Source organism: Emys orbicularis, chromosome 5 (genome assembly GCF_028017835.1).
Source record: "Emys orbicularis isolate rEmyOrb1 chromosome 5, rEmyOrb1.hap1, whole genome shotgun sequence".
NCBI lineage: Eukaryota > Metazoa > Chordata > Testudines > Emydidae > Emys > Emys orbicularis.
Window position 1 is genome coordinate 120,224,996 of NC_088687.1, and position 14,923 is coordinate 120,239,918.

The window sequence follows — 14,923 nt, forward strand, 5'->3', positions numbered from 1 at the left end:
TGTCGACGCTTGCCCCGTTAGTGTGGACTGACAAAGTCGAATTACTGTCCTTAGTGTGGACACACACGTTCGACTTTGTAATATCGATTCCACATATTCGATTTAACTAAAATCGAACTACTCTCGTAGTGTAGACATACCCTTAGACAGCTAAGCTTGTGGGGGTATCTGTGTGGAATATGGAGGTAGTTAAGGCAAACTACACACATGTCAGCTTGCCTCATTTTACCCCAACCCATTCAGCAAATCCAACTTGCCTTAGCTCCCCCCCACATCTCCACCCAGACACCTCCACAAATTTAGCTATGGCTTCTAGCCTCCAGCTACCCTCCTCAGACTTTCATACATGGGCAGCAGTCTCTCCAGTGACAGCTGAAGACACAGTGAGGGGTCAAATGAACAATCCTGTTGAAACACCAGAGCTGGCAGCTGGGACTAGAGGACTATCAGGGAGCAAGGAACCCCCTCCAGAGACAGTTGAGAACAGGGAGAGCAGAAATTCAACAACTCACAACCAAAAATTCAAAAAGATTGGTTTTTTTGAAGAGCTCTGATTGAGCCTCCCCTTCTGCTAGGGCCCACGTTTTCCCCACTCACAGGATGCTCTGGAGGGGTTACTGCAGCTCCATGATTATGGGAGATACAGAGGCCAGGGTCTGCAGGTGACTGGTAGATGGAAGAGAAGCTAATTTTACACCCCCTTCTGCAGCTCCATAGAACCCAGTTGCAACTAACATGCTGATATGACTGTCTTTAGGATTGTCAGACTGGTCTGGAGAACCCCCGTAGTGGTACCAGGGGCTTATGTACCCCTTACTCCATGATACAGTAATCCGGAGTTGGTCCACTATTGCAAAACCCACAAAATGTGTAAAGGAATCAATCTTACTTTGATGATCTCAGTTCACTGCCTTTCATTTAAAACTGAGTTGGCTGCTATCCACGTAGTAAAGGGAGTCAGAAATGCAACTGTTTTAAAAATGTGTAGTTAAACTGTGCTCCTCATTCTGCCTATAAAAAATAAGTTATGCTCACCCACAACATGTCAGTTCTGTCTAGCCAGCCCAGTCCTTAGCTTGCAAATGGAAGTAGGTAAAAGCATTTTAACTGTAGCCAGTGCTTGTTATAGACACTTTAAATGTACTGTAAAGTTCTGATGGGACATGAATTCTCATTTCAGATGTGTCCAAGATAGATGACAAATTTATGGCTGAATGGCCAAGTGTTCTTAGACTAGTCGTGAACAGAAAATACTTTATATTCATATCAATGATTAGTTTTTCCTTTGGGGAAAGTCATAGAATCATAGAATATCAGGGTTGGAAGAGACCTCAGGAGGTCATCTAGCCCAATCCCCTGCTCAAAGCAGGACCAACACCAACTAAATCATCGCAGCCAGGGCTTTGTCAAGCCGGGCCTTAAAAACCTCTAAGGATGGAGATTCCACCACCTCCCTAGGCAACCCATTCCAGTGCTTCACCACCCTCCTAGTGAAATAGTGTTTCCTAATATCCAACCTAAACCTCCCCCACTGCAACTTGAGACAGTTGCTTCTTGTTCTGACATCTGCCACCACTGAGAACAGCCTAGCTCCATCCTCTTTGGAACCCCCCTGCAGGTAGTTGAAGGCTGCTATCAAATCCTCCCTCACTCTTCTCTTCTGCAGACTAAATAACCCCAGTTCCCTCAGCCTCTCCTCGTAAGTCATGTGCCCCAGTCTTGTGCAAATACTTTGGCATGTACATAGCTTCATGCATAGCAGTAGTCCCATTGAAGGGCAGAATCAGGCCCTTAACTACAGTAATTTCTATAGTACACTCATGTCGCAAATATGAGAGCACTTCTATAACACATTTAGGGCTAGTCTACACTGGCAACGCTTTGTGTAATCGCGGTGCTGCAAGAGAGCTCTCCCAGCGCTCTAAAAAAATCACAGCCACAAGGGGCGCGGCTCCCAGCGCTGGTGCACTGTCTACACTAGCACATTACAGCGCTGAAACTTGCTGTGCTCAGGAGGGTGTTTTTTTCACACCCCTGAGCGAGAAAGTTGCAGCGCTGTAAATTGCCAGTGTAGACAAGCCCTTAGTGTATAGCCTTGTTATATGAAGGGTGTTTCCCCTCCTCGCTGCCAAACCAGTTTTTTAAAAAAAGCCAATTTGTTCCAATTACTGCTGACAAAAGTTGTGCAAAGGCTAAGCCACCAATTCATTAACTAGCATAGATGAAAAATGCACTTGGTTAGGTTAGTACTTATCCATTGCAATAGTATCCTACACCATGCATATAAATAAGTGGGACTACTCAGTGTGAGCAGGGGTATGACAGTCTAGCCGTCTGGCCCTCTATGTCTTGCACTTGTTGAAACAAAAAATAAAAAAAAGTTTGGAAGTGAGACAGACATTATGTGCAGCCACCAATGCATGACCCATTTTGATTTTCTCTGCTCATTTCAATGTTTATTCTTGGGCTCCCTTAGTGCCTTGCCATTTCTTACAAAAATCCTTGAACTACAACTGCATACATTTCAGCAAACCAGATTGTTCCATTAGTAATACAAGGAATACAGGAGTTAAAAAACCTCCCAAAACTTGGTCTCAGTTATTGTATGTAGTCCACATTCCCAGTGTACTTTGTGTAACCCAAAGCTGATCACCACACTGCAGCTATGCGTGAAGAAGAAATGAACTAAAAAGCATGAACAGGAAGTCTGACTAGCTGTAATTTGCAGCCGACAGGCTGAATAGAAAATATTATCTATAAAAAGTCCTTTTGAAAGAACCTCTCTTTTCTTTCAGGGGCATAGTTAAGGGTTTTCCAGTATTTATATTTTAAGTCATTCTTGAAAAATTACTTAATTTAATTTAGTTTTATTTAATCTATTGTTTCTGTATTTAAATTTAAAATCAAAATTCCTAGTCAGACCATGGCAGCCTATCCTCAGGCGTCTCCGTTAGCCATATATATTATTAAAATAATTTCAAAATCTCATAGGAAAACTGGATTTCTCTTTCACTGTGGGGGGAAAGAGAAGGAAAATGAGCTGTGAAAACCAGCTATGGTCTATCATCACTTGCTGGAGCAAAGTTCTTTTCGGAGATGGAGTTGTGGTAATAACCAAAACAATTACAAAACCATAGAAGGTTCTCCTCTTCTTTGGGCTTCATGCTCTGACCTGGACCATGAGAAGACGGTTCATGTCAGAGTGTAAGTCCAAAGACAATCTGTGATTAATAAAATTCCTAAGCTATCCAACCAAAAGGGCTGCATGGAACTTCTGCTAAAGATCTAATCAGAGCTGCTGTTCTTACCTAAGCTTACAGTACTTTTCTGTTGTTTCCATACAGGGAAATGAGTCTTCTTTGAACAGTAACATCACAGCATTTGCACTAAAAGCAAAAGTCGTCTATCCAATCAATCAAAAATTTAGGGTAAGAGTTTAGACTGTGAAAAGTAGTGGCAATCATTCTGTGACTGTGTAAGTTGTAGAGTGGGGAAACACTGGAAGAAATTTACTATTAAGCCTCTTACCTTACAGTGGGTTTTTGTTTATAGCAAATTGATCCAGGTCTTATCCTATGTGGTGCCAGCTGTCCTCAACTGGCACTGAAATCTTCAGCACTTCACATGGGCCTGATCCAGTTTCCACTGTAGTCAACTGGAAGTTTTCCATTGACTTTGGCCCAAGAGACATTCAGCACCTTGCAGGATCTGGCCCTTAAACAGGCAATATGTTCATAATTTAATAGAAAAACATATTTCCCAGTCAAAAACATAACTAGTTCTGTATAGACATTTTGTGGTGTACAGTGTTGCAAAAAATTGTGAAAGTATCCAGCATTCACGAGCTGCTCATTGTCTTAATATTATTTGGATTGAACCAGGTAAATTTTCTTTGTCCCTAGCCCCTGGCAGATGGATCATCCAATCCATCTTTGCATGAGAATCCAAAGCAGGCTGTTCTGCCTAATCAGATAATGGAAACTTCTACTTCAAGCAGCCTTGGATCCCTGAGTCATGGAGACAAGGAGGACTGTAGTTCATCTACAACAATACATTCTGCAACTAGTGACGACAGATTTCAGGACCGAGCCTTCCTGAAGGTGACCTGCTTCCCTGAAGTTCTGACTTGTGAGAGGTACAAAAACAACTTGCAATAGTTTGGTCATTTGAAAACACACACTTATTTTTTTCAGATGAACTGCTATAGATCTGGCATGGATGAAGAATCAGGATTCTTAAATCCATGTGTTGAAGGCATACAGTCCAAACTTAATTATAGGAAGCTAAACCTTCTTGGAAACCAAGGAAATTGCATACTATTGTGTGTTGCAAATTGGTTTACTTACGACAGAATTACGGGGAAAGGAGTACAAGCAACAATAGCCTTATATAACAGCATTATCATGAGAAAATCCCTTTTTACTGTATTGTGATAATACTACAATATTAGCTTTGAAAGGCTGTTGATCACATAGGGTCCAATCCTGCCAGATGCTGAGCATGCTTTGTACAGGATGCTGAGCCCCCTCCACTCCCATTAGAATCATTGGGAGCTAAAAGGGTTCAGCCCCTCACAGGATCAGATTCATAAGAAGCAACATTTTCAAAGATCCCTAAAAATACTTCCTGCTAAAAACGATTGTTTTTTATTGTCTCTCTCACCCCTTAAATTGTATTGAGGATATAATTGTTTTATTGTCTTCATTGATTTCAAAACATTGATACAAATCTATACATAAAAATAAAAAAAAACTATGGATGAGCAATGCACATAGTACAAAGTCAGAACTGCTACCACTTTCCTCTCAACACCTCCCAGTCTTTTAAAACCAGGGTGCAAGAGCTTTTCCACCTACTAAGGATTAGTCCTTGGACAGCAATTTTTTTATATACTAGTAATTTAGGGTTTGATTCGGTCATGCTTATTCATGCTTGAATAGTTCCTTACCTCATCAGTAGTAGCACAGAAACAAACATGAGTAAGGGTGTCAGAACTGGGTCCTTAATACTACTAAGCACATATTTAGGGCCAGATTCAACCCTACTTAGCCATGGCAGCGCTTTAACGTGGCTTGTGTAGTCACGGCAGAGCGGTGGGAGAGAGCTCTCCCAGTGCTCTAAAAAAACCACCTCCATGAGCGGCACAGGTAACAGCGCTGGGAGCGTGGCTACCGGTGCTTGTGCACTGTCTACACTGGCGCTTTACAGCGCTGAAACTTGCTGTGCTCCAGGAGGTGTTTTTTCAGATCCCTGAGCAAGAAAGTTGCAGCAATGTAAAACGCCAGTGTAGACAAGCGCTTAGACTGAGCAGTACCTTACTCTGAGGTAATGACTAATAACTGTGAGCTGAGTCCCACAGAGTGTCCAGTAGACTGTTCCCAGCCCAGTGGGACAACTCACATACTTAACATTAAGCATGTGCTTAAATGCATGGCTCAAGCCCTGTAGCCTGGGGATTGGAGGCAGGAACTCCTGGGGCCCTACTCTGCCCATATCAATGGGGATTACTCATCCTGCAGTGGGGAAAATAGGTCCCTGTTCAGATACCATGGTGATGGCCATGCTGTAATAACCTGGATAGACTCAGCATTCTAATTTTCACTCTGCCACTGAGTTGCTGTGTGGCTCTAGGCAAATATCTATGTTTACCTCTTTGTATCCCCGGTTGCAACATAGGGAATAAGAAACTTTGTCACAGGGTGGGACATGGAGAGTCAATTAATGTTACTGCAGCACAACTGGAGATGGAAAACATTAAAAACGAAGTATTATTATTACTGTTTTAAATTACAGCTTTCCCCCCCCCTCTTTATTCTAGCCATCCCTCCATATTGTTTAGGCTTGCTGTTTATTTGAAGGTTGCTGTGCCTCTAATGTGTTAGAGCATTGTCTCTTTTTATGTCTCACTCCGCAGCATTTTAAGATACTTTCTATAAAAAAAATGCAATATGAAAATTGAATTGACTTGTTCCAGGGAAATTGCTTTTGTGAGAATTCAGCACTTAAAAGAAAAAAGGTTAAAAAAAAATTACAAGAGTGTTACCATTTTCTATCAGTTTTGTTTTTGCAGTGTGCTTTGGCACAGTATAAGTAGATTGCTGCTAATGAATGTTAAACCTCTGCTTTGTTTTAGTTTTGATGTTAAACTTTGCCTCTATAGTCTTCTTTTGAAAGAATTGCTGCTTCTTGATACCGAACTAAGAAGGGAAAAACAGGTGGTAGGTACAAATTTTTTATGTATAGCCATTTGAATCGGAGACAGGAGCTCCTTTAGAAAGCTTAGGAACTAGTCAACATAATTCACTCTATCAGACTCCCTTGAGGAAAGTATTGTATTTTTACTGCACTATATTTTATTTGTCTGTATGTCATAAATATATATCGGCTCAATACAGGGGTGACTGGGTAAAATTTAATGCCCTGTGTTATACAGGAGGCCAGACTAGATGATTTAATGGTCCCTCCTGGCCTTTATAGTTTTTGTTTTTGTTTTAATTTTGCATAAGATAGGTTATCCTATCCAAACATTTTGTAGATACATTTGTCTTCAATTATGGGTGTTAATGCTTTGCAGTGTCAAGGATTGCATATTCTCTAGGTAATTTATGAAAAGTCAATATAACACATTCATTACCACTGTGATGGGCACAATCACCCTGATTCAGTATGGTACAGAAGTGAAAGTACCCCCTTATTCTGCTGCATGGGCTACCCACATTACAAGTCACAAGAGGAGACCAGCCTTCATTGGTTGGGGAGTGGGCAGACAGGCATGTAGGATTGATGGAGTCTTAATTGTGCCCCACAATGCATTGGACATCACAACTGAGCTGGGGCAGAATGAGAAGTATTCTGGTATTACAGAGGATTATTTAACCCTCTCAGAGTCAGAGTTGATTCGCTGGTCTGCGCCAGGGTTGGCCCAGGTATGCAGCACCCCTTTCTCAGAGCAGATTGGAAAGTTACAATGTAGCCCTAAATAAATAAATCAGATGATTTTCTTGCTAACACAAATTGCAGATATTCTCATGATTTGTAGGCCAGAGTCAATGTTTTGTTTTGTTTTTTTAAGGGGAAAAATAAGTTTAAGGCTCTATTCTTCTCCAATGGAGAGAAAAATAGGACCTGACCCCAATTAAAAAAGTGGATGGGGGGAATAGAAGGGGAAATAAAAGAAGCCTTTAGCAAGGAGAAAAGGACAAACTGGGCAAAATGGACTTCTGTGATTAAAACAAAAGAGTAAGGTTTTTACACAGAATACAGACTTCCATTGGGGATACAGATATGGTGCAATACAGAATCATTGTTACTGATATGGGTGGGGTTAAACCACATTCAAACAGGAGGGTGTAACCACTACCCTCATTTAAGTTGTAAGAAGCCATTCAGCCAGGTAGCTGAAACAGTAGGTGCCTCCAACAAAACCAGACACATGCCACCTGTCAGGATCCCAACAAGGGCAGTCAGGACCAAGAGTCAGAGCAGTCAACTTGTGGAACTCCTTACCTGAGGAGGTTGTGAAGGCTAGGACTATAACAATGTTTAAAAGGGGACTGGATAAATTCATGGTGGCTAAGTCCATAAATGGCTATTAGCCAGGATGGGTAAGAATGGTGTCCCTAGTCTCTGTTCGTCAGAGGATGGAGATGGATGGCAGGAGAGAGATCACTTGATCATTGCCTGTTAGGTTCACTCCCTCTGGGGCACCTGGCATTGGCCACTGTCGGTAGACAGATACTGGGCTAGATGGACCTTTGGTCTGACCCAGTACGGCCTTTCTTATGTTCTTATGTTCGTAGGTGCAAACCTGGGGCTGGGAGTAGCACAGGTGTTCATAGTCAAGTCAAGGCTAGGGTCCCAAGGGTCCGAGTCCAAGTCCAAGACAGTTTTCAGGGTCCAAGTCAGGAGGCAAAGTCCAAATCAATCCAAGGTCAAGCCAGGAATTCAAGAGTAGGCACAATCATGGCAACTATAGAAGATCCCCACTTGTTGCCTGAACATTTCCTGAACCACCCCTTGGATTTATATAGGACAGGGAGCCAATCAAGAGCCATGGGGTTGCTGTCTGTCAAACTCTTGTGGTGGAATGCCCCACAGTCTGTGTCCGCAGCAGGTTATGGGAAGTGGAGCGCACCATGGTTACAACTGCTGCTGGTTGGCAGCCTGGAGCTGCTAGCTACCTGGGAACTCTGTAGGCCTGGGTTCTAGTCCCCGAGGGCCTTATGTTACAACACAAAGGCACATGGAAGTCTGCTCAGGAATTTGATACATGTGGGCAGAGAGCTTATGCTTGGTGGAGTGGTGTGTATGTTGAGAGAAGCATCAGCAGAAAAGCCAAGGACTCAGGATAAGCACTGGGAATGTGGTCCTGAAAAAAAAGCTGTGATAGAGCTTTTGGGCTAAATGGAAGAAAGGGGTTTGAAACTGCAAGAAAGGATCCTATTTCTTGTTTGAGCCCTGCTTTGTTCAGGGAAATGAGACATCGTACATTCTTTGTAAATAAACAAGATTACATTGAAGAAACACTTGACTCCATCACCAATTTATATCGTTAACTAAAACAATCCACAAGACCCCGAATTTTTAGCTAACTGCTCAGGTCAAAAGGGGGTAACATTACAATTATAGCCTAACTAAAGTAATCTAAACTTTGGGTATAATCCTTTCACACACACCCCAAACCTCCATATGATCACATTATGTCAGAAACAAGTAAATCTGATTAATACAATTAGCATGTTTCAAGAGGCAGCATTTTCTAGACAGACTTTTAAACACTCTTGGGAAGGAGAGGAGCCAGAGTGTAAGCCTGGGGAGTAGATTTGACCCATTCAGGTGTCCTCTCTTGGTGGGCTCCTCCCCATCTTCTTAAAAAGGTTTCTATGGGAGACTAAAAGAATTCTGGGATCAGTGTCGAAGATGATCTTCAGTTTGTGTGAATTAAGAACAATGAATTTGATCTCAAGATCAATAACTAACTTGTAGACAGGTCTAAAAGTTACAACATTGTGCCATAACATAACAGAAACCTTGAAAGACAGATGATTAGACCATTTGATTGCTGACAAGAAGCTCCACAAAAAGCAGAGAAAAAAATTGCATCATAAAACTGCACTCTGAGTAGCAGGAGTTGGTTTTCATTAGTAGGCTTTTGGTCCAAGGCACGGTGAACATTTTAGTCTTGAAGGTTCCATTTTTTGCCCTCCAGGTTAGTGCTTCAGAGAGTCTGGTCTCAAAGAAGGAAACTTCAGTTTTGGCTTCATTATCTTCATAGTTTGCTTTAATTCTTTTATTTTTTGACAGTATTTGAAGTCTTAGCATTTTGGCTTCTAGTTTTATTTTCAGAGGGCACATTCTGCCTTTCATACTCACAGTGTCAGCAGGTGAGGTACAAGTCATCATCTCTTGTATCTTTTTCCATCCTACTGAGACTTGTTTTACCAGCGAGTCTATTGATAATAAGTTTTCCAAATTCTATTCAACTGCAAAATTGACTTGTCGAGCGACTCCTTGAATTATTTTTTGTTAGCAAGGAATCCATCCCTAAGGATTTTAATAGCTTCCCCCATTTTGGATCCAGTATGCTAAGGTTTTCCTTTCCTCTTGTCCTTTGAAGCCGCACTAATGGCGAAGAGTTTGGAATTCAGCCATTAACTGTTAACTTAAAGCTATTCCACTTTTTGAATATATATTGTGGAGGTTTGTATGGCATCTGCTTGGTGTAAATGAGAGAGACAAAAAGAGAGAGTCATATATCCTGGCACTAAACTGAACACATTCGAACAACAACTTTATTTGTTCACTTTCAAGATTAACATTTAAAAACCCCACAGTAATCCATTTACTATCTTTTCTCTCTGGCTTTCAAGGAGATAAGTGGGAAGGACTTGGGTGAAGATTCTGCCAAGGATTTAAAATATAATTTGTTATATTTTTGCTATTGTCGATATTGTGATCAGGGAAGTTGATTAGAGTCTATTTAATTGAAGGTCTATTTTTAAGAGATTTTCCCAGAGCCTCGGATCTTCCCAGAGCCTGTAACTCTTTGGTTACAGATGGTATACAAATGAGCGGCTTGGTTACAAATGGTAAACAAATACAGGTGAGCAATCCTAAAATGGCAGCTTAAAGGTGAAAGCATTACACTACAGGCATTCGTGAGGACACTACAGCTTGGGCACATATAAAGTTTTAGAAAAGATCCACCCTATTTTGAACATGCCATTGTGTGATAGCCACCCAAAGCAGAGACATGAAGTCTGATGTTTGTCAGTCACTTTCTTATCCTTCAATGAAAGGCCTTGCATATGCTTTAAAATTTGTCAGTTGCCTTAAGTATGTAAAATTACGTCTGTCTTTATAGGAGTGTAGGAAGTGTAAGAAATACTGGAAGATAATGTTATCCCAGGCAAATTGGGAGAGTTTCAGCATGACTATTTTAAGTGTAAATTATCTTTTCTGCTATTAATATATTTTCACTTACAACTCATCCTCATTCATACATGTAATCACCAATAATGATTATCAAAGTGATTACGTTTTATATTTATTTCTCTTTTTTCACCTAGGTATTTATTCAGGTTCTCAGAACATACCTCTTTGATTTTTACCTTAAAAAGAAGATTACTGAAGATTTGTACCAGAAGATCATTTTGACGCAAGAAACTGTAAGTGTCTCCATTGTTTAATGTTTCAGCCAACAGAAAATAAAAGTTAAGCAGTTTGTGAAAGTTCAGCCATATACCCCTGCTGTGTTGATCTCTTTTACATGGAATAATGCCATTTGTAGTGTATTTCCAACTTCCCTCTTTTTTGGGAGTGGCAAAATGAAGTGGAAGATGTGATTGCTGAACCCCTGTGGTGGATTATCCATAACAACTTGTGTCTGAATGTCTGTCTGTCTATCAAAAAATACCAATTACTACAGTGCTGTATCCAATCTGTTAGGAGAAAAGCCTTTTTCACAGTTTAGTCCTGTCTAGAAAACACTGTTTTTCTGACCTCAGCCAGCTGCTCAATAGAATGAATGATCTCTAGGTGTAAATTCATTATCTGAGCTCCCCATTATTGTCAATAACAACATACTAGGGGGTGCAGTACCTGAAGGAAATTCTAAGCTGTTATCAAGAAAATGTACCTGGTTTTTCTCTCTGTGCAATTATTTTCCAACCGTATACTTTATCGAACTCCATTTCTGGGATTGAGGCTTTTCACACTACACACTTACAGTTAATGTACATTGCTGAAAGCTGCTCTTAGTCACAGTTTGGATCACATTATGTTTGTGAGATAACAGTTGAGAAAAAATGGTACAGCACTAAGAATAAGCTGCTGGAAGGTTACCAGCTGTGCCTCACTTTAAAAAAAAAAAAAAAAAAGAGGTAGTTAGTCTAGAATTAAAATCTCTCATGTTACATCAGCACTAGTCAGTAGGGATTTAGATTGATCATGCAATATCACAGTCAATGGATTAACACTGGAGAGCTCTATAATTTTATCTGATAGCCTATATCTCCATGGATTTCTGTATTAAGATCACTTCACTGCCTTTGATCCTCAAATTTAATATTAAAGTTAATCATATTTAGAAAGAAAAGAGATACAAGGAATAAATCCTTGTTTCAGAAGCAGATGCTGGATAGTGACAAACTTTAGACACATGAATATTATAGGGTAGACAACTTCCATAATGTCTCCTAACCTTTAGTTAATGTTGTTTGAAAGCACTGGTCTCTTCATTCATCCAACTGAGCTACTGTAAGACATGTCATGAGTTAAATATTGCTTTTATCTGAGGCAGCCAGTGCAGTTTGGGGGAGCCTGGGGCGGAAGGATAGTCCAGTGGTTAGGACACTACTCTGGAACTTGGAAGAGTATGGTTCAATTCCCTGCTCTGCCCCCGATTTCCTGTTTGACTTTGGGCAAGTCACTTAGGTTATGTCTACACTACAATTAAAACCCCACAGCTGGCACATGCCAGCTGACTTGGAGTTAAGGGGCTATTTAATTGCAGTGTAGATGTTTGGGTTCAGGTGCAACTGTGACTCTAGGACCCTGTGAGGTGAGAGGGTCCCAGAGCTCAGGCTAACCCCAAGCCTAGTCGGGGGGGCGGGGGCTGCATGTACACTGCAAAACAATAGGTCTTGAACCCTGGGTCCCAGCTTGACTCAGGCTCAGACCCTCCACCTCTCTGGGGTCCTGGGATCCTGGGTTAGCCTGATATCTTTGTAAATGAAAGGGGGGTTAGACTTGAGTCTGAGTTTGAACCCTGGGCTTACATTGCATGTAGACATACCCTTGCTTTCTCCATGTCTCAGATCCCCAGCTATAAAATGGGAATAATAATCTCAATGCACATAGAGTGCATGAGGATGGTAGTTGTAGGATTATCGTTTCCCCACTTATAGACCAGGTGTTCCCTTCCCTCCCCCCCCCCCCCAGCCCCCACAAAATACTTAGAATTTGTCAAAATAGAAGCCAAGAAATTTTCCAGTTCTCAGTTACCTAAATAAAAAATAAGAACATAACATAAGAACATAAGAACGGCCGTACCGGGTCAGACCAAAGGTCCATATAGCCCAGTATCCTGTCTACCGACAGTGGCCAATGCCAGGTGCCCCAGAGGGAGTGGACCAACAGGCAATGATCAAGTGATCTCTCTCCTGCCATCCATCTCCATCCTCTGACAAACAGAGGCTAGGGACATCATTCCTTACCCATCCTGGCTAATAGCCATTAATGGACTTAACCACCATGAATTTATCCAGGTCTCTTTTAAACGCTGTTATAGTCCTAGCCTTCACAACCTCCTCAGGTAAGGAGTTCCACAAGTTGACTGTGCGCTGCATGAAGAAGAACTTCCTTGTATTTGTTTTAAACCTGCTGCCTATTAATTTCATTTGGTGACCCCTAGTTCTTGTATTATGGGAATAAGTAAATAACTTTTCCTTATCCACTTTCTCCACATCACTCATGATTTTATATACCTCTATCATATCCCCCCTTAGTCTCCTCTTTTCCAAGCTGAAGAGTCCTAGCCTCTTTAATCTCTCCTCATATGGGACCCGTTCCAAACCCCTAATCATTTTAGTTGCCCTTTTCTGAACCTTTTCTAGTGCCAGTATATCTTTTTTTAGATGAGACCACCACATCTGTACGCAGTATTCGAGATGTGGGCGTACCATCAATTTATATAAGGGCAATAATATATTCTCAGTCTTATTCTCTATCCCCTTTTTAATGATCCCTAACATCCTGTTAGCTTTTTTGACCGCCTGTGCACACTGCGCAGACATCTTCAGAGAATAAATAAATAAATAGTGGTGTTATTTCATAAAATCCAAAAGTCATAGACAAAAAAGTGAAATTTTCATGAGAAATCCTGATATGCTGAAAAGCAGTTTTCTATTCAGAATGCTTCCAGTCTCAGATGACTTCAAAATGGACACTTGTGTAGCTCAAAAAAACACAAATCACAGCTGGCTCTATGCTTTTCCTAATAGACACGCAAGTTGTAATCTACACGGTTGCCCTTCTCAGCCCCTCGACAAAATGATGCTGAGGGGCTTTGGTTTAATAACAGCTAGAGAACTTCCAGCTCTGGGACTATCAAGCCAGCACATTTCAGAAGCACTAACTCACATGGGGATAGATTTTTTTCAAAAGAGCTCAGCTCCCATTAGGCACCTAAAAAATAAGGGTCATATTTTCAAAAGTTCCTGTTGTGGCATTAATGACCAGACTTTTTCTAAAGAGATCAGTGTCTAAATGCTGAGCCTCTTTTGAAAAAGAATCTAGCCACTTATTTTGATGCCTAACTGGGAACTGAGCTCTTGACAATCTGGCCTGTAATGTTTTAAAAATGTTACAAACATTGGGTTGTGGCATCACTGAATGGAGAAGACTGATCCTCAAAGACTGTATTTGCATAAAGGGAAAATTATTTTGGCAAGGAGCAATACCACTGGTATTAGCAGAAGTATTACATTTAATATTATATTTAATCCTGCATTGGCAGGACAAGTGGACAAGACGTCTTGCTGTAATAAGCATTTTTTATTTCTTCATTCGTTGCTTCTACATGAAAGCTTAATGGGATTTTGATGACAGAACATTTTTAAGGGTCACTAAAATGTGTTTGCAGTTCTTTAAGACATAAGATATTAATGTAATTCTTTAGGAGACAAAATCATGTGGTAGAAAAAGGCTTGAGAAAGAAGGCACGTTTGAGAAATGAGACAGTGTGAACCCATGGAATAAAGATGAAGGACTGAGTTTTTTGTTTATTAAATCTGTTGGGAAGACATTATTTCACTTACTCCATTTAAAAGTATTTACTTACAAATTTAGTCCTGAGTGGAGCGCAGGATCTGGTCCAAGAGGTAACTATAACGGGATCGCTTGGAAATAGTGACCATAATATAATAACTTTAAACATTCCTGTGGTGGGAAGAACACCTCAACAGCCCAACACTGTGGCATTTAACTTCAGAAAGGGGAACTATACAAAAATGAGGGGGATAGTTAAACAGAAATTAAAAGGTACAGTGACTAGAGTGAAATCTCTGCAAGCTGCATGGACACTTTTCAAAGACACCATAATAGAGGCCCAACTTAAATATATACCCCAAATTAAAAAACACAGTAAAGGAACTAAAAAAGAGCCACCGTGGCTTCACCACCATGTAAAAGAAGCAGTGGGAGATAAAAAGGCATCTTTTAAAAAGTGGAAGTCAAATCCTAGTGAGGTAAATAGAAAGGAGCATAAACACTGCCAAATTAAGTGTAAAAATGTAATAAGAAAAGCCAAAAAGGAGTTTGAAGAACAGCTAGCCAAAAACTTGAAAGGTAATAACAAAATGTTTTTTAAGTACATCAGAAGCAGCAAGCCTGCTAAACAACCAGTGGGGCCCCAGGACGATCG

General features: G+C 40.8%; 1 protein-coding gene across 1 annotated transcript in view; it reads left to right on the forward strand.

The window, feature by feature from the left end:
- EVC (EvC ciliary complex subunit 1) overlaps positions 1 to 14,923 on the forward strand; it is a 97,219-nt gene that overhangs the window by 13,862 nt on the left and 68,434 nt on the right. The window contains exons 3-6 of the mRNA XM_065405510.1: positions 3,345 to 3,428; positions 3,903 to 4,135; positions 6,134 to 6,218; positions 10,569 to 10,667. Coding sequence (XP_065261582.1) covers positions 3,345 to 3,428; positions 3,903 to 4,135; positions 6,134 to 6,218; positions 10,569 to 10,667 — 501 coding nt within the window. The remainder of the gene's footprint in view (positions 1 to 3,344; positions 3,429 to 3,902; positions 4,136 to 6,133; positions 6,219 to 10,568; positions 10,668 to 14,923) is intronic.